Genomic DNA, 20,926 nt, shown 5'->3' with positions numbered 1-20,926 from the left:
AATCATAAAGCATGTAGTCTTTTGAGATTTTCTTTGTTTTACTCAGCATAATTCTCTGAAGATTCATCCAGGTCATCACATGTATCAATTGATATTTCTTTTTATTGCTGAGTAGCATTCCAAGGTATGGATGTACCACATTTTTAAAACCTATTTACCTATTCTCTATTCATCTGTTGAAGAACATTTGGGTTGTTCTCAGTTTGGAGTTATGAGGAATAAAATTCCAATGAACATTAATATATAGGTTTTTATGGGAATGTAAATTCACATTTCTCTGGGATAAATGTCCAGGAGTACAATTACTGAGTCATATAGTAGTAGTTGTATGTTTACTTTTATATGAAACTGACAATCTGTTTTCCACAGTGGCTATACCATTTTATATTTCCACTAGCAATATATGACTGATTGTTTCTCTGCATATTTTAAGTATTTAGTATTATTACTGTTTTTATTTTTGCCATTCAGGTAGGTGTGTGGTGGTATTTTATAATGGTTCTATTTTCATTTCTATAATGGCTAATAATGTGTAACACTGTTTTATGTACTTATTTGACATCTGTATATATTCTTCAGTAAAATTTCTGTTCATGTCTTTTGCTCATTTTCTAACTAAATTGGTTTTACTGTTGAGTGTTGAGAATTCTTTCTATATTTTAGACACAAGTCCTTTGTTGGATATATGGTTTGTAAACATTTTCTCTTGGCTTGTGGATTGTCTTTTCATCCACTTAACAGACTCTTTTGCAGAGCAAAATTTTAAATTAATTTTTAAGTTTCACGTATCCCTAGATCCAGAAGATTTTCTCTTACACATTTTCTAAAGTTTTATCATTTTATACGTTATATTTACATATGCAATTCATCTTATTTTTTGTATAAGATGTGAAATTTAGGCTGAGGTTCACATTTTCTTTTTTGTGTGTGCCTGTGAATATTGAATTGCCTATCAAATTTGCTATTTGTTGGAAAGGCTACCCTTTCCTCCATTGAACTTCTTCGTAAAAACAAAAAAAGTTGAGCATATTTACGTGGGTTTATTTCTAAGTTCTCTATTCTGTTTTAATGATCTAGTTGTCTATCCCTCTTCCAATGCCACACTGTCTTCATTACTATAGCTGTATAGTAAATCTTAATAAATAATGCTTGTTTTGCTCACCATTGCATCCTCAAATCCTTGAATAGTACCTAGCAAATTGCAGATACACAACACATTTTAAAATATATTTGAGGTGGAGCAGTTTGGGGTGAGAATGATGTCATGAGTTATGCTAATAGAACTTTCTCTAATAAAAAAATTTTCTCTATCTGCATTATCTAATATGGTAGCCACTAACCATGTGTAACTATTGAACACTTGAAATCTGGCTAGTGCAACTGAGGAGGTGATTTGAAATTTTTACTCATTAAAATTTAAATAGGCATCTGTGGGTAGTAGTTACTGTTTGGGCTACACAGGTCTGGAGGGTAGCCATGAAAGAGGGTAACTAAAATGGAAGCATTAATAAATCATTAGGTTTTAAGAAACCTAGAATTGCTAGGTCAAAATTTTGGATACATAAACCAGGTGAACATTGAAGCCTCCAGGACGGTGACATGAATGTTGGCAAGAAAGGCTATGTGTTAGAGGCTAAAAGGCCAGGATTACTTTGAGGGCATGACCAGTGTCTATGCAACAGAAACGAGGTATGGTTAAGTGATTGATTTGACTGGCAGGTGCCTTAACATTGTGTTTCCAGCAGAGCAGAGAAACAATGGCCTAGAAGCTTCCTCAGAAAAGCAGGAAGATGCAGGTCCCTCTTTCAGTCCCTATAAATGAATGTCCTTGGCAAAATGTCAGAGTTAGCTAAGATAAGGAGGAACAAGTAGCATTTGCTGAGGAGGAGTAACATGTAGAACTTATCACATAACAAAGGTTCTGGTGGACACAGTGGGCCTATTTGTGAGGGAAGGGTGTTATGGAAAGAAGAGCTGGGGAGAAGTAGCACAAAATAAAATGAGAACATGAGAGATGGCTGCAGCAAAGCTGCTCTCCAAACTGCTGAGGTGGTGGCAGAGCTGGTCTCTTGGGAAAAGGCCCTGTTGCCCTGATTATGAACTCTATAATACAGTATTGAGCTTTTGAAACTTTTTTTAAGGAAAATGACTTCCCGTAACCATGCAATATATATATATATTTTTTTAATTTTTTTTTAATTTTTATTTATTTATGATAGTCACAGAGAGAGAGAGAGGCAGAGACACAGGCAGAGGGAGAAGCAGGCTCCATGCACCGGGAGCCTGACATGGGATTCGATCCCGGGTCTCCAGGATCGCGCCCTGGGCCAAAGGCAGGCGCCAAACCGCTGCACCACCCAGGGATCCCCCCATGCAATATATATTAAACTTTGCATAAAAGTCAATATTTTGTGTAATAGATGCTTTTTATTGTGGTAAAATAAACATAACATAAAATGTACCATTTTAACCACTTGAAAGTGTATAGTTTAGTGGCACTCAGTACAATCAAAATGAGTAAATGATTTTTAAAAATATTTTATTTTTTTATTCATGAGACACAGAGAGAAGGCAGAGGAAGACATAGGCAGAGGGAGAAGCAGGCTCCCTGTAGGGAGCCCAATGTGGGACTTGATCCTTGAACTCTGGGATCACAACCTGAGCCAAAGGCAGATGCTCAACTGCTGAGCCACCCAGGTGTCCCTGAGTAAATGATTTTAAACAAAAAAGGGGGGGTGCATCTATGGTGGCAGCCATTAATGGGAATCTGGTGGCCTTCACTGTTCTCACAGTTCCAAATGAATGAAAATATAGTGTCAGGTTGTTTCAGACTAGGTGCTGGCTGAGGTACATCTGATCTTGAAGCAGCTGGTGGCTCTTGTTTGTAGGCTCTGTATTGGGTACACTTGAAAAGAAGGCATAAGTGAATGTTCAGTCTAGTTCCCTCCTTCTGCCTCTGAATAGGCCAGTAACACACTATTTTCAGCCACAAAAGTTAATGAAGCTTCTATTAGCCTTGTTTCCCAAACTATAAAATGTAGCATCATTCTCAGAGTTGTAATGAGGAATATATACGTGAAGAACATAATCACATAGTGCCTGACACATAGTATACTCTCAATAATTGGTGGCTATTATCATTATTAGGTTATAGTCCTGATCCAACTATGTCTTCTATTAGATCTGTTAGAATGGAGAATGTATCCTCTGTGTTCAATTGTAATCATGTTAGTGCAAAGACTGTGCATTCTCATTTTTTTATACCCTATAGGTCCAGCACATAATAGGAAGTGCATACATATTTGTTGAATGAAATAATTATTCTTTTATGTCTACTCCCTTCTTTCTCCAACCCTAGACAGAGTCTACATGGAGAAGTATGGTTGTTAACAATGCAAGTTTTGGGGTCAGACAGACAGGTTTGAAGTTTGGCTCTGCCATTTACTACCTATGGGACCTTTGGCAAATTACTTGACAACTCTGCAACTCATATATAACATGAAAAAAAATCTACTTCATAGCATTAAACAAGAAAATATAATACCTAAATAGGAAACCCTAAATATTCCACCAGAAAATATTATAAGTAATAAATTCAGCAAAGTTGCAGGATACAAAATTAATATACAGAAATCCGTTGCATTTCTATACTAATAACAAAGTAGCAGAAAAAGAAATTAAGAAAATAATTCAAATATAAAATTGCACCAAAAATAATAAAATATCCAGGAATAAACCTAACCAAGGAGGTTAAAGATATGTGCTCTGAGGAATCCCTGGGTGGCTGAGTGGTTTAGCACCTGCCTTTGGCCCAGGGCGTGATCCTGGAGACCCGGGATCAAGTCCCACATCGGGCTCCCTGCATGGAGCCTGCTTCTCCCTCTGCCTGTGTCTCTGCCTTTCTCTCTCTGTATCTCTCATGAATAAATAAATAAAATATTTTAAAAAAGATATGTGCTCTGAAATCTATAAACATTGATGAAAGAATTTGGAGACAACACAAACAAATGGAAAAACACACCATGCTCATATATTAAAAGAATTAGTATTGTTAAAATGTCCACACTACCCAGAATAATCTACAGATTCAAGGCAATCTCTATTAAAATACCAACAGTGTATTTCACAGAACTAAAACAAATAATATTAAAATTTCTATGAAACCACAAAAGACACTAAATATGCAGAGTAATCTTGAGGAAGAAAAACAAAGCTGTAAGTATCACAATCCCAGGTATCAAACTATACTATAAAGCTGTAGTAATCAAAACAGTAGGTACTGGCACAAAAATAGACATGTAGATCAATGGAACAAAATAGCCCAGAAATAAACTCATGCCTATATGGTCAATTAATCTATGACAAAGGAAGTAAGAATATACAATGGAAATATGGTGTTGGGAAAACTGGGCAGCTAGATGCAAAAGAATCAAACGGGACCACTTTCTCACACTATACACAAAGATAAACTCAAAATGGATCAAGGACTTAAATGTTGAGACATGAAACCATAAAAATCATAGAAGAATACATAGACAGTAATCTGTTTGACATCAGCCTTAGCAACATTTTCTAGATATATCTCCTCAAGCAAGGGAAACAAAAACAAAAACAAACTATTGGGACTACACCAAAATAAAAAGCTTTGCACAGTGAAGGAAAGCATCAACAAAATGAAAAGGCAACCTACTTAATAAGAGAAGATAAGAGAAGATACTGGTAAGAGAAGATATTTGCAAATGATATGTCTGATAAGGAGTTAATATCCAAAATATATAAAGAACTTATACAACTGAACACACAAAAAAACAATCTGATTAACAAATGGGCAGAGAAGCTGAACAGACATTTTTCCAAAGAAGACAGATATACAGATGGCCAACAGACACATAAATATATGATCAACATCACTATCGTTAGGGAAATGCAAATCAAAACCACAATAAGAGGGGGCACCTGGGTGGCTCAGTCTGTTAAACATCTGACTTCGGCTCAGGTCATGATCTCAGAGTCCTGGGATCTGGCCTATATTAGGCTCTATGCTCAACAGGGAGTCTGCTTGTACTTCTCCTTCTGTCTCTCCTCCCACTTGTGCACACAGGTTCTCTCTCTCTCAAAGAAATAAATAAAATCTTTTTTTTTAAATCACAGTTTACACCTGTCAGGTGATTAAAATAAAAAAGATAAGAAATAACAAGTGTTGGCAAGGATGTGGAGAAAAAGAAACCCTTGTGCTCTATTGGGAGAATGTAAATTGGTGCACCCACTTTGGAAAAGAGTATCATGGTTCCTCAAAATATTTGAACTAGAAATACCACACAATCAAGTAATGCTACTACTGGATATTTATCCAAAGAAAACAAAAACACTAATTTGAAATGATTTATGCAGGCCTATGTTTATTTCAGCATTATTTACAATAGCCAAGATATGGAAGCAACCTAAATGTCTATCAATAGGATCCACACATCTATTGATAGATATTTAGGTTGCTTCCATATCTTGGCTATTTCTCTCTCTCTCTCTCTCTCTCTCTCTCTCTCTCACACACACACACACACACACATAGATCTTCTTTACTCATCTATTATAAAATATATATGGTATTATATGGGAAGTGTGTGACATTTGTTTGTGATATTGCCCTTCCTTGCCTGGGTCATTACCTCTTTTTCCAATTTAGGCTCTTACTGATATGCCCAGGCCAGGCCTGGCATATCATTTGCCCTCTCCTTTTCTTACCACCAAAGCTCACTTGCTCTGTATGTTCTAGACTCTTGGGAACCAATGAGAAACTAATTTACTAATCTGAGATCAAATGTTAGCTGGCTGCTACTAGCTTCCTGTTTCCTCAGAGAGACTGACTTTGGTGGAAATTTCAGGTCTGGGTGAGGGGAAGGATGGGTGAGGGGAAGGATGGGACACATTTTGGTCAGAGAAAACTTTCCCATGCTGCATAGGCCAACTGCCTACTCAGCCCTTGGATGGAGTCAACCTTAAACGGAAGAAAAGGAAAACCAAGTGGAATGTCCTCAAAGTGCTAACAACCACAACAAAAAAACAACCAGGAGAGACTCCTAACTCTGGGAAACAAAGGGTTGCAGAAGGGGAGGGGAGGGGGGTCGGGGTAACTGGGTGACAGGCACTAAGGAGGGCACTTGATGGGATGAGCACTGGGCGTTATACAATATGTTGGCAAATTGAATTTAAATTTTTAAAAAAGGGAAAAAAAAGAAACCACAACAGAACACTTCAAAGCTGCAATCACACCCTTTAGCATTCACACCCATTGTCACAGTCTTTTTTGATCCTCTTTTGAGGCTTCCCCAGCCCCTGCCTGCTTCAGATCCAAAGTCTGTCACCATCAGCAATTGCCACCAGCAGACCAGACTCTATAGCTTCCACCATCTTTGGGCCTCCATTCCAATTGTAGGCCTGTCTCTCTCTCCAGTCACCTACCACCAATGGGCATTTCTTGATCATCTACCATATGTAAGACCCTCTCATTCCTCCTGGCTAGTATTGAGATTGTGTAATGTGTGGGGCTTTACACATTGTGCTGCTAGTTATCTCACAGGAGGAGATCTATTTGGGCTATTTCCCAAAGAAACGAGTAGTTTTCCATTGATTTACATACCTGGCTCCTGGTTTTTTAAAAAAATGTGCAAACACTAGAACAATCAACCATCCTGGCTTGCCTAGGACTGAGGAGTTTCCCAGGATGTTCAGGAATCAAGAGTATGGACAAACCGGATGGCTGCTTACCCTTAAACATTTATTGCCTGCCCATAGTTTACCTAGCATGACTTTAGACACTGATGGATTGCCTTCCAGGTCAGCCTTAAATGAATCCCAGGGCAAGTAATGGTTCAAGGCAGATATGTGCTAGTAAATGTTTAACAACCAGATCTCTGGTGGGAGGGGGTATCTCTGATATGTAGCATTTGCTGATTTTTGTGGTGTAAACATTCCCACCATAGCCAATTTCAAGCTATCAATATGATGTCATTGAACATGGAATAGAGAAGAGATGTGCAGGGTAAAACACCATCATTTAACATTTCTGCCACAAGGTAAAATAGATGTGAATAACCTCAAGAGCACAGATGATAGTAAAATGTAGTAAAATAATTAGGAAGTGGTGAGTTTAGATTATTTATGATCTTTATTTTAACAAAAATTTATTTAATTGCACATTTATATTATTTAATTTCTAATAATAGCTTTAACAATTGACTTCCAAAATTCCTGAAAATGTAACCACTAATATTCATGAGACAGTATGAGCCAGTTCCAGCACGTCAATGAAAGAATCCTGGGAAAGTCACTCCGTTTCACCATGCCCATGTCTCTTTCCCACTGGTATGCCACAAAAAATTGAAAATCCATCATTTAATTTATTCCTTTAATCTGAGCTCTGCCTTTGATATACTAAGAAGAGCAAGACTAGGAATATGGACACTTAAATTCTTTTTTTTTTTTTTTTTTTTATTTATGATAGTCACACAGAGAGAGAGAGAGAGGCAGAGACACAGGCAGAGGGAGAAGCAGGCTCCATGCACCGGGAGCCCGACGCGGGACTCGATCCCGGGTCTCCAGGATCGCGCCCCGGGCCAAAGGCAGGCGCCAAACCGCTGCGCCACCCAGGGATCCCTAAATTCTTTTTTTTAATTTAAACTCAATTTGCCAACATATAGTATAACATCCAGTGCTCATCACATCACATGACATCCTTAATGCCCATCACATCATTACCCCATCCCCCACCCACCTCCTCACCTGCAACCCTTTGCTTCCCAGAGCTAGGAGTCTCTCATGGTTTGCCTTCCTCTCTAATTTCCATCCCCCCTTCCCTTATGATCTCTTTCATTATTTCTTATATTATATTCTGCATATGAGTGAAACCATATGATAATTGTCTTTCTCCAATTGATTTATTTCACTCAGCATAATACCCTCCCATTCCCAGTCTTACAAATGGGCTGTGCCCTCTTTGGACACAGGTTCCTTATCTATAGAATAAGGGGATTAGACAAGTGGTCTTCGTAAATGAATCTTTCAGACACGTTTGTGTGTGTGCATGCACAATATGTGTGTGTTTTCAGCTCTATTAGGGTATAATTCACATACAATAAGCTAGACATATTTAAAAAGTACAAATTGATGGATTTTGACTGAAATCACCAGCACAAACAAGATAATGAGCATATCCATCACTTCCAAATATTTTTGTGCCCCTTTAGAAGCACCCCTTCCTCTACCAAACTCTGTTAATAGGTAACCACTAATCTATTATTACTATAGAGTACTTGGAATTTTCTAGAATTTTATAAAAATGAAATCAGGGGATCCCTGGGTGGCGCAGTGGTTTAGCGCCTGCCTTTGGCCCAGGGCGCGATCCTGGAGACCCGGGATCGAATCCCACATCGGGCTCCCAGTGCATGGAGCCTGTTTCTCCCTCTGCCTGTGTCTCTGCCTCTCTCTCTCTCTGTGTGACTATCATAAATAAATAAAAATTAAAAAAAATAAAAAAATAAAAAAATTTAAAAAATGAAATCATACAGTATATATGTATTCTGTTCTTGCGTTATTTCCTTTCTTCTGCTTGCTTTCAACTTAAACTTGTTCTTTTTCTAGTTTCTTATTGTGAAAGCTGAAGTCATTGATTTAAGATCTTTCTTTTCTAATATAGCTGTTTGGTGCTATAAATGTCCCTCTTAATATAGCTGTTTGGTGCTATAAATGACCCTCTAAGCATTGTGCTAGCTATATCCCACTAATTTGTATGTCTCCTATTTTGGTATCACTCAATTTAAAATACTTTCTAATTTTCCTTGAGACTTACTCTTGAGCCATAGATTATTTAGAAGTGTGTTATTTTCCAAATATTTGGAAAATTTTCCATGTATCTTTTTCTTTTACTGATTTTTAATTTAACTCCATTGTGGTCAGAGAACATATTTTGCCTTGAATCCTTTAACTTTACTGAGATTTGTTACATGACCAAGATATTGTCTATCTTGGTAAATTTTCAATGTGCATTTGTAAAGAATATGTTTTCTGGGGCACCTGGGTGACTCAGTGGTTGAGCAGCTGCCTTTGGCTCAGGGAGTGATCCCAGGGTCATGGGATGGAGTCCCACATCAGGCTCCCCACAGGGACCCTTGCTTCTCCCTCTTCCTATGTCTCTGCCTCTGTCTCTCATGAATAAATAAAATCTTTTAAGAAAAAAGAATATGTTTTCTTTTGTTGTCGGGTTAAAGGTTGGCAAGGTATCAATTAGGTCAAATTTATTATTTGTGTTGTTCAAATCACCAATATATTCTTGCTTATTTTGTCTCCTTGGTTTATCTATAATTAAAATGTCTATGTCTCGGGCAGCCCCAGTGGCTCAGCGGTTTAGCACCGCCTTCAGCCCGGGCATCATCCTGGAGTCCTGGGATCGAGTCCCATGTCAGGCTCCCTGCATGGAGCCTACTCCTCCCTCTGCCTGTGTCTCTGCCTCTCTCTCTGTGTCTCTCATGAATAAGTAAAATCTTTAAAAATAAATAAATAAAATAAAATGTCTAAGTCTCTAAAATCATGGATTTGTCTATTTCTCCTTGCTCAGCCAGTTTTTGCTCCATGTATTTTGAATGTATTCTTTAGGTGCATGTATTTTTAGGATTGTTATGTCCTCCCGATGAATTAACCGCATTATTGTTATAAAAGAGCCCTCTGTATTTCTGGTAATATCCTTTGCTTTACAATCTGCTTTCTCTGATAATATAGTCACTCCAGCTTTTCAAAAATCAATGTTAACATAGTATATCTTTTCCCTATCTTTTATGTTTAACCTATTTGTGTTTATAAAATAGGTTTCTTCTAGGCAGCATATGGTTGAGTTTTTTTCAAAAAAAACTTTTCTATTCTACCAATCTCAGCCTTTTAATTGGGTTGCTGTGAGACCATTAACTTTAATATGATTATTGATATGGTTCTATTTTTTTAAGATTTTGAAAGAAAGAGAGAGAGAGAGAGAGCACATGCAGGAGGAGAGAGAGAGAAGCAGGCTCTCTACTAAGCAGGGAGCCCAACATGGGGCGCTATCCCAGGATCCATGATCTGAGCTGAAGGCAGACACTTAACCAACTGAGCCACCCAGGCACCCCAATATGGTTCTGTTTAAAACTACCGTCTTGGCGACACCTGGGTGGCTCAGCGATTAAGCGATGCCTGCCTTTGGCCCAGGGCATGATCTTGAGTCCCAGGAATGAGTCCCACATCGGCCTCCCCACGTGGAGCTTGCTTCTCCCTCTGCCTAGGTCTCTGCCTCTCTCTGTGTCTCTCTCTCATGAATAAATAAAATCTTTAAAAAAATAAAACTACCATCTTGCTATTTTTTATTTTTACCAACTCTGCCCATTATCCAATGTCTGAAAACTGCCATTTCATATATTTTGCCCATTTTTTGAGTTGTTAATATGGGAAGATGAATCCATTCACTGCTATTTCATCATTGCACGAGTCCTTCATGTTTTGTTTTTCATACTGATTTGTTATTTATACATGTGCCAAATATGTTCTTCCAGTTTATCTTGTCTTTTCATTTTATTTATGCATTTTTCTCATAAAGAGATTTTAATTTTGATGTTATCAAACCTTTCATTCTTTTCCTTTAGGCTTATGTCATGCTTATATAATGCCTGCTCTGTTTTTTCTTCTAAAATGTCATCTTTGAAAAGAAGAATGACTCCTCAGTATAAGTTAGTTTTATTTCTAACATCAAGTTTATTAACTATAAAATTAATACATGCACATGGTAAAAACATCAAGTAGAACAGAGGGCTATAGATAAAAATGAAAAGTTTCTTTCCTCTTCTCTCACTGCCCTTGTTTGTCAAATTCCTCTTGACAGAAATAACTCCTGTTAAGTATTTCTTGTATACATTCTTCCACACATACTCTGGACAGATACATATACATGTATACTTATTCTTTTGTATATAACTGGGACACACACAAACACACAGAGTTCTGCAATCTTCCATTCAATATTCTATCTTTGAGTTCTTAATGTGACTGAGTTTTATCAGATGTACTCTAGACTGACAGAGGGACCAGGGCAGTCAGAGAACATAGCAGGGGATGTGCATAGGAAAAGGCATATTCATCTCTGTAAAGCTAACATTTAGCATAAGTCTTAAATAACTAAAGGGGAAGAAACTGAGAAATCTGGAAACAAAGTGCTATCTTTACCATTCTTCTCAGGCCAAACTGGTCTCCTGACTGAAAGTGACCATCTCCCAGGGCCGCAAGGAACAACATGTGATGATGGATGACGACGTTAAGCAGCTGGACCTCTCACCTGTGGTAACTTCCCACTATGTGTCTCTCCCCCACTAGCTTTACTCTATCTAGCACATGCATTTCACTCAAGTGCACAGTTAACACTGACCACACAGCAGTAAAATCTGGGAGCTCAAAGAATACACAGTTGAGTTCTTACATTTATAAACTCATACGAACAGCTACCATTCTAATACCTACTGTGTGAGGGTAGGCACCATGTTGGGAACAACAGCCCTGCAAGGTTAATGTCAATGTATCTCCATTTTACAGATGAGAAAATAGAAACTGTAAGGGTCAAAGTAACCTTTTCAGGATCACAGGGCTAATCCAGTAGCTTCCAGAGACAACTCTACACCTTAATCAGGTCAGCCTACCTTTCTATCCATCCCACACCACATTCACTCCTATATTGTGGACTTTGTGCTATTTTCTTTGCCTGGCATTCCCTCCCTCCACTTGTCTTGTCTGGTGTTCTGTGGAAGCTAGGCAGAGAGAGAAACATGGGGCCATATAGGATCCATGCTAGACTATGCAGAATGCTGCCAGGGATGAGGATCAGTCACCCATAGGAATCCATGAACAAGAACAAACACATGGGGTAGGGATTAAAAATTCAGACAGGGAGCTGAGCCTGAGAACTGGAGAGCACCCTCAGGAGCCTAGGATGTAGATACTACTGCAGCTCAAGAAATGCTACTGTCAACTTTTGGAGAGCTTTAGGTGCTCTTGGAGAGCTGCTCAGAAAAACAGCTCTGTTGCCTACAGTCTTACAGCCACTAGCCAATAGATCTTCCTCATCTCAATCCTGCTCATTCTCAGGGCCCACATTGAGTTATACCTCCAGGAAGCCTTTCCCTATCAATTCAACTCATCCCTCTCTCTTTCTTTTGGGAATTATAATTTTACTTAAAATCAGCACCATAAAATAGAACATGTATGTGTACCCCTTCTTGCCCTTTAATCATTTCAAGTATCTTGTTTCTTTGAGTTAACTCATTCACATCATTTTTCTATTGTTTCCCTACCTGGCCTGGATATTGTAAAGCCTGGCTAGATTCCAGTCCCAATTCTCTAAGGAGCTGTGTGACCTACAGCTAGTCACAACCTCTCTGAGCCTCATCTTTGAGGGTTTCTGTGAAAATGTAGTAAATTTTATAACACAACATATGAACATAAGATGTTATTGCTGAAGACATTTGAACTAAAGTGCTTCTGCCTTTCACATTCTATTTAGTGGATAATTCTATGTAAGAAATAGCAATCTCTGCTACTCACTTCACACTAGGGTCCTCAGCAAAGGTTAACAGGATTAGAATAAGAATATTGCACAACTGTTAAAGATGGTGCCAGATGGAGGGGGTTCTATATGCAGCTGATTCGGGAGCTCTCCTTAGAAACTACCAGGTGATTCCAGGCTTGCTCATTTTTAAAGCTTCCATCTTTCTGAATGTTTCTTCATGTAAATGATCCGTGTCAATGCTATGAAAAAATGAAAAGAATCTAGTGTCAAGTCAAGCCAACAGATCCCTTCACTAGTTTTCCTATCCTAAGAAGATTCCCATTCTACTGGCTTCTTAGCACCAGTTACTTCACCCATTCAGCCATCTACCTTTTCCATCAGCCTTAGCTCTTCTCTTTGGGAAAATGCCTCACTTCCTCCTGGACTCTCACATTCATCCGTCTCTGCCTTTGTCCAAGGCCCTGCTGCACCAGTCCATTATTTCCTGCTCCTGTATATGTAATCTCTCCCTCTCTACAGGCTCCTTTCACTCAACCTAAAACTTTGCCTCTCCTCAGCGAGCCAAGAAGGAAAAAGAACAACTCCCTCCTTCCCACAGTTCCGCAAGCCCTCCCAGCTACAGACCCACATATCTTCTCCTTTACACAAATTTCTTCAAGGATTAGTCTCTGCTCCTTCTCCCCCTTCTTTATCTCCAATCTCTTCAAGTCATTGCAGTGTGGTTTCTGGCCCCACCACACCACTGGAACTGCCCTTGACAGAGTTACCGATGGCCTCCTAATGACTAAATCCAATGGACAGAGGTTTCAGGACTCATCCTTTTGGTCCTCTCTGCTGCACTTGATACCATTAAGCCCTTCTTCCTTGAAACTCACTTTTCCCATAGCTTCCAGGACACCATTTTCTCTCCTGGTTTACTCCATGGGTTTTCCTTTCCATACCCACCTCTTAAAAGTTGGTATTGCCCAGGGGGCTAATTCCCCAGGGATGTTTCTCAGAGGTTCTTCTCTTCTCACTCTCCCTAGAGGATCTCATCCATTGTCATGGCTTCAGCTATCATCTCCAGAGCACACTCCTATATCCAACTGCCCACCCATTAGAAAACTTCCCACAGGGTCCAAAAGGCACTTCAGAAAACTCCACACGTGTGTCCCCAATTAAAACCCACTGACTACAAAAGATGGTACAAGCTCTTTCAGGTGTGTAGTGAGATAAAAACTTTAGGTTTTTTTAAGATTTTAGTTTTTAATGGATAGAAGCTAGCAAAGTGAAATGAGTAAACTTGCTAATTATGGAATTGTAGAATAAGTAGATATTTAATGCCTTGGAAATGTAACAAGACCTTTAGAACTTTTGGAGTTAGTTAGCACAAGTTGCCTTCTCTCTCTTTTTATTTATTTATTTATTTGTTTATTTATTTTTTAAGTTGCCTTCTCTCTTGATGCATAGTACTCACTGTTGGGCAAGAGGTGGGCCAATATGCTTAGGAAACCCGAGGTCTTCTGGGAATTAAAAGACTAGATACACTCAACCCCTTCTTTCCAAATTTAGAACTAGAAAATTGCATCAGGGTGAGTTAGAGGCCTTTATCCAAGGCTCGCGGCCTGGAAAAGGCACCAAGGCCCATAAAATAAAATTTTCTAGAAGAAAGATAAAGGCTCAAGTGGGGCCCTTCACTCAAGTCATGGGCCTCCACCTTTGTGGGGCAAGGGCAGGTCTCACATCTATATACCTGTGGCTAAGTCCAAGAGCTCCTCTAGACCCAACCACCCTGACACATACAGTACTTTAGAGAATAATGGCTGCATGATTGGGTGTGGACTAGTATATCTGTAACCTCAGTGCCCAATTATGATGGCACTGCAGGGCTAGCAGGGATCCAGACCAGCCAGGGCATCACTGTCTAGTAACCAAACTTCCGTGGGACAAGTTAGGGTCAGTTCTTAAGATCCCTCTGTGGGGATCCCTGGGTGGCGCAGTGGTTTGGCGCCTGCCTTTGGCCCAGGGCGCGATCCTGGAGACCCGGGATCGAATCCCACATCGGGCTCCCGGTGCATGGGGCCTGCTTCTCCCTCTGCCTGTGTCTCTGCCTCTCTCTCTATCTCTCTGTGACTATCATAAATAAATAAAAATTTAAAAAAAAAAAGAACTGCAAAAGATGAAATATTAAAAAAAAAAAAAAAAAGATCCCTCTGTGGCAGTGAGAAACAACAGCAGCAGTGGACTCACTCTCCAACCAACTTTGGAAGCAAAACTGGCTCTAGCTTGAAGACTGGTTTTTGAAAGGTAAGGAGAGGCCTCAAAATGAACCCCTACTAGAGTATTTGAAATAGAGTAATGACTGAGTTTGTACTCAGAATTCTGTTAACAGGACTTACTAAACACATATGGTATACAAGGCCTCGCCTACCCCCTCAGCCTCACTTTTTGACACATTCTGCTTTGTACTTCATGCTCCAGCAAGAGCAAACTCCTTGAATATTTCCCACCCTTTTCCCTATGAAGTATCATAAACCATACTGTTTATTGTCTAACTACCTTATTCATGCTATCTCCTGAGCCTGGACTACCCTTCTCCATCCTTACTCCCATTTCTCCTGGTAATAGTCATGAGACTTAACTCAGGTGGTCCTTCCTTCAAGAAGCTTTCTGTGACCCTCTTGGGCTGCCACGACTCCCTTAAGGCCACATGATCACCCTATTGCATTTTTCAGTTTATGGGCCTGTCTCTACCACTAAGTCATCAGGCCCCTGAAGAGCATAGATCATGTCTCACGTCTTATTCACTCTTGTCTCCTGGCACCTGGCACACTTGACTAGCACATAGCAGGTATTTAGAAAGTACTTGTGGAATGAGTGAAGGTAAGCTCTGTCACTCTAAGGTCATGGTCTCTTTTACTCCTTGACCTTCTGAAGGTCTAGACATGTAGTCTTTATTGAACACGTCATTAATGGCCTCCTTTCCTTGCCTCCCGATGTTCTAAGTTACTAATTTGTCTTCTATATGTATTTACTGTATGCAAAACACTGAGCCAGGAACTTTATGAGGGGGGGGGTGCGTAGAGAATACAATGAAGAACAAGATTCAGCTCCACACTCAATCAGCTCTCAGAAAATAACCTTCTTCCTCCAGTCTTTGCAATTTCCAGCCAAGACTCTCCCTTTTAGAAGGCTCTCCCAGAATTACCCTGTTTTGATCCCACCACAACATTAAATTATCCACAGTTCCCTCTCACCTTACTTGGGTAAATACATATTTCTATTAATTACAGTGTTGTTTGTATTACATATACTCTAACATTCAAAACTGATTTGAGGTCAGTGAATGAGGTCTATTCTGTGTGTGTGTGTATTTTGTATTTTGAGCTATTACTGCATACTGTTATCAACTTATCAACTGACAAGTTATAAGGGTTTGAAGGTTGGCCTGAAAACACAGTGGAAGCACATTGGTTAAAAGGCAAAGAGCAAGAGATACAGGAAACGGTGTAATAATTTACAATAAAAAGCAAATAATGGCATGCCATCACAAAATAATTTCTCCCTGCTGTCACTTAGGACCTTTGCTGAAGCATACACACTACAGAGCGCTACCACATTAAATTACTCAATATTTAAATAAACCTTAGGATTGATCATTAAGCTTATTCCAACAAGTTGACAATATAGACAGCAGTCACCTCTTTTGAGAAAGACACTATGGAATGGAAGTCTCGAAATCTCTGAGGCTTATCATGTCGCAAATAATTCTCTTTCAAGGCAGTAACCACCACACTTTCAAGCCTTTGAAACTAACATACTTCACTTTGCTAGTAGAGAACCAGTTCCTGTTTCAGCCAGACTTGTAATCAGGCCTTTATGCTGTTTTCATTTACACTTCAATCTGTTAAATTGGCTTTGAAATGTGGAATTTTTGCACTCAGCCTTTATTTTCCATTATGTGTTCCAGCTCTGAATGCCAGAAATGAATGGACATTTGGCCACTGATTAGCTGCCAACACAGCATAGCTGTATCCTAATTAAGACTGACTTTGTGGGTCATGCCAGCCTGCTGAGCTGGCAGATGGACATTGACCAAAAAGGGTCAAGACCTCCACTTCCTATAATTGCATCATTACAACTTCATTTCCTTGAGTCTTGAAGATCCAAATGTAAACATTAAGACCTCTGGCAAGTATGAGAAGAGAAAAGGGAAGGAATCTAACACTTATGGAATACCCTCTATGTGCCAAAGGTTGTACTAGGTACATCTTTAATTAACGTTTCACTTCATTCAATCTCCTCGTTAACACCAGATAGTCAGGTACTAGTATTGGCTCCATTTTACAGACAGTGATACTAAAGTACAGGGAGGTTAAGTAAGCATGGCCATGTAGCTAGTAGGTGCTAAACCTGGTATTTAAGCCAGACCTAACAGAATCTAGATGTGGTACTCTTTTCCCTACACCATGTTGTTCTCTTAGCAGTGATATCCAGTGCTGCCTGTTCTCTGCCTCTTTCTCTGCCCGTGTCTAAGGAGGAGGCCTACTGGTCATTTTACTTACTTTTGATATTTTGCCTAGGCATGGCTTGCCTCAGTTTTTCTTCTTTCCTGACTGCAATGGGCTATGATCAAACCCAACATGTCTGTCTTGACCCTCTCCCTTCCTGCCCGCCGCCCCCCCCCACCCCGCCATAGTAACTTACTAGAATGTCTGTAGTTTACATATTGGCTGAAGCAGTGCATCACAGAGCATTTGCACTCCAAAATCCTTGAGGTCATTTCCGCTTAGGTCTAGCAATGTTAGGTTCTCGTTTCTGCTGAGGACAGAGGCAAGGGCTCCACAGCACGCATCTGTGAGATGACATTCTGCTAACCTGCGGGGCAGGGGTGGTTTGAAGATTCAAGAAAGAAACCAGTTTTATTCCGAGTTCTGCAATGACCCCCTCATACCATATAGAGACAGCCTGGAACAAGAGCCCAGTGAGCAAAAGGTCCCAGTATACTTACCACAAAGTCTGCAGTTTGCAGGAGGGGTGTTTCAGCCCTTCACACAGCACCTGCATACCCTCGTCCCCTAAAGCATTATCACTGAGGTCAAGGTCTCTTAGGTACTGATTGGTGTAGAGTGCATTGCACAAATCCTGACAGCACTCTCCAGTCAGGTGGCAGGTCCATAGTCTGCCAGGAAGTAAGGTAGAGAAGGCTGGCATCATTTCATCTGCACTGAATTACTTTAGGAATTCTGTTTGCCCATGAGAAAAACACATTAGAAACACACAGTGTCATGTAAAAAAAAATCCCATAGGCCAGAGCCAAACAGAGATTGTAGAGAAGGGAACATTTATTCTCCCTAAATTATCTGGTTCTTCATGTATTGCTTCCTTGAAGATTCAATCACGAGGCCAAAAAAAAAAAAAAATACTCATTTAATTTTAAGAGTTGCTGAAACATCAGGAAACTATGCCTGTGGCTTTAGTCCACAATACTTACGCCAGATCCTTTAAAGGGCAGTCAGGCTGTTTTAATCCTTCACACAGCAATTTCAGTCCCAAATCTTCAATTTTGTTATTAATCAGAAGCAGCCTTGTCAGGCTCCGGCTGGAGCTCAGGACTTGGGAAAGGGACTCACAACAAGCTGCAGAAAGGGAACATTCAGAAAGCCTGGAGGAATGGGAATACCAAGGTGGCTGTTAACCATGGAGTCCTACTGAACCTCAAGTGCCAAGGCCCATGAGAACAAGGAGAAGCGGACACTTACACGAGATTCTCGAGAATACCCTTCGTATGCTGCAGACCTTCACAAAGATGCTGTACTCCTGTGTCCCCTAGGGTATTGGCAAACACAAACAGCTCTTTTAATGTCTGACTCACTTGCAAGAAGGAAGAAAGCTCCATACAGCTAGCATCCGTTAGGCAACATGTGCTCAAGCTACCAAGAAAAAAGAAGAAAAATCAGCCACTGCTCACTTTTAACTTCCTGAGAATGTTTTCCTAAGTTCTAGCCATGCTTCAAATTCTAACTCTTGGTGCACTTCCTTCACAAAAGCCTCCTTTTGAAGTCTCCGGCTCACAGTGACCCCCTACCTTTCCCTGGATTCATGTGGCATCTCTAAATGATTCCAAAGTATTGAGAACTTCATCACACATTGAACTGTGTTGCTCTCCAATTGTTTCATATCTGTATGTCCTTAAGGGCAGCCTTATCACTTGTCCTTCTGATAACTCTACCCACCTCTAGTCCAGCATTGGGTGTATATGGGTATCCCCTATAGAGTTAATATTTAAGTGGTGTCATTCCTGTAAACATGCAAGATGGTAGTATATATACTGGAAAGATCAGGAGATTTGGAGACAGATTTTGGAGTCACCACGATATCACTTTTGAGTGGTATGACCTTGGACAAGTCACTTTTCCCTGTGATCTTCAGTTTCCTCATCTGTACAACGGGAATGAAAAAAATCCATCTTGGGGATGCCTGAGTGGCTCAGTGGTTGAGCATCTGCCTTCAGCTCAGGGCGTGATCCTGGGGTCCCCAGATTGAGTCCCACATTAGGCTCCCTGCACGGAGCCTGCTTCTTCCTCTGCCTGTGTCTCTGCCTTTCTCTCTCTCTGTGTCTCTCATGAATAAATAAATAAAACCTTTAAAATAAATCCATCTTGTTGGATTTAGTGCATGAAGGTGAAATAACTTCTGCCAAGCACCAAGCATAGATCCTGGCACATAGCAGGCATTCAACAAGTTCAATAGCCATAATACAATGCCAGACAGTTCCAAGAAACTTACTCTAGTTTCTCCACTTTACAGTTGGAATGTCTGAGACCCTCACAAAGATACTTCACCCCTGTGTCTCCCAGGGGATTTTCACTCAGGTCCAGTTCAGTGAGGTTTCGATTGCAAATGAGAACAGAGGCAAGGTACTTGCAAACAACCTCTGAGCTTTCAGGGAGAAAGCTAGCACACAACCTGGAGAGAAAGAAAGATGAACACAGACAGAATTGGCTGCTTTCCTGTCCTACTCACCCGCCCCCTACCCACAATACCTCAGGAGCAGAGAAAATAAAGGTCCACTCATACAAGACTGCCAACCTTGATAATGTCACAGCCTCCAGGAGAGAGAGAGAATCGTACTTTGCTCTCACAACACTGTATTCCCCAGTAGGATTCAGTAAGTGTTGACTGCCCCTCCAAAAAGTGTTGGGAGTAAATATCAAAGTGACTTCATCTCATTTTAACCCCCTGCATGAATGTAGAATTCTATCTCATAGCTATTTTCAAATCCCATGAGGGAAATTCTATAATATCTTTAATTAAGCTTTACAATCAAAAGATCTAAAAGTCCATTATTTATTAATTTTCCATCCTTACAGAGACCCAGCCCATCATCATAATATAATATTTTATATACATAATATTTTCTTTAGGATGAAGAGTGGTTTTTACTGACCTTCCTGTCTTCTCAGTCTTTGTTTCTTCATATTAAGTAGTCTAGTTTCTTGAACTATCAACTTTTTCTTCCAACCCTTTCCAGAATTTCTATGACATATACTACAATCTTGGAGTCCTCAATTTTCTCTTGAGTTACCAGGCTCCAACCTTAGCCTTGAAGAGGGCTCGTAAATAAACATGTCTATATCTCCCCAATTTAGAAATTTTAAATGGAGGCATTTGGTAGGCAGGAAGAGTTTCAAAGTGAAGTTTAGAAAGCTTTAAAGAGCTTTTGCTTAAAAAAAAAAAAGCAGAAGGGACACCTGGGTGGCTCAGCGGTTGAGCGTCTGCCTTTGACTCAGGGCATGATCCTGGAGTCCCAGGATCTAGTCCCGCATTGGGCTTCCTGCATGGAGCCTGCTTCTCCCTCTGCCTATGTCTCTGCCAACCTCTCTCTCTCTCTCATGAATAAATAAAATCTTTTAAAAAATTAAAAAAAAAAACACATATGGGGTACCTAGATGGCTCAGTCAGTTATGCATCTGACTCCTGATCTCAGCTCAGGTCTTCTCTCAGAGTAGTGAGTTCAAGCCCCACATTGGGCTCTACATTGGACATGGAATCTACTTGAAAATAAATAACCCACATATTTATTGTGCAAGTTAATTGTGTCACATTGGCTAGGTCATATAACCAGATATTTGGTCAAAACTTATTCTAGATGTATCTGGGAAGGTAATTTTTTTTTTATTTATGATAGTCATACAGAGAGAGAGAGAGAGAGAGGCAGAGACACAGGCAGAGGGAGAAGCAGGCTCCATGCACCGGGAGCCCGACGTGGGATTCGATCCCGGGTCTCCAGGATCGCGCCCTGGGCCAAAGGCAGGCACCAAACCGCTGCGCCAGCCAGGGATCCCTGGGAAGGTAATTTTTAGATGAGATTAA

At 40.1% G+C, this 20,926-nt stretch overlaps 1 protein-coding gene across 21 annotated transcripts in view; it reads right to left on the bottom strand.

The window, feature by feature from the left end:
- The window catches only part of VSIG1 (V-set and immunoglobulin domain containing 1), a 150,445-nt gene that overhangs the window by 96,716 nt on the left and 32,803 nt on the right, over positions 1–20,926 (bottom strand). For 10 of the 21 annotated variants that reach the window (XM_072743189.1, XM_072743198.1, XM_072743192.1 and 7 more), the window contains exons 8-13: positions 19,340–19,519; positions 18,313–18,483; positions 18,045–18,215; positions 17,562–17,732; positions 17,258–17,428; positions 10,751–12,810 (exon numbers count right to left, since the gene is read on the bottom strand). In XM_072743189.1, the coding sequence (XP_072599290.1) occupies positions 12,729–12,810; positions 17,258–17,428; positions 17,562–17,732; positions 18,045–18,215; positions 18,313–18,483; positions 19,340–19,519 (946 nt within the window). In that variant the 3' untranslated portion in view covers positions 10,751–12,728. Of the gene's footprint in view, positions 1–2,407; positions 2,906–10,750; positions 12,811–17,257; positions 17,429–17,561; positions 17,733–18,044; positions 18,216–18,312; positions 18,484–19,339; positions 19,520–20,926 lie in introns of those variants that run through there. The other 11 variants (XR_011998081.1, XM_072743185.1, XM_072743187.1 and 8 more) reach the window with 3 other exon arrangements.

The sequence above is a fragment of the Vulpes vulpes genome, chromosome X (assembly GCF_048418805.1).
Source record: "Vulpes vulpes isolate BD-2025 chromosome X, VulVul3, whole genome shotgun sequence".
In the NCBI taxonomy this organism is placed as follows: Eukaryota; Metazoa; Chordata; class Mammalia; order Carnivora; family Canidae; genus Vulpes; species Vulpes vulpes.
This window is presented reverse-complemented; position numbering and strand designations above follow the sequence as displayed.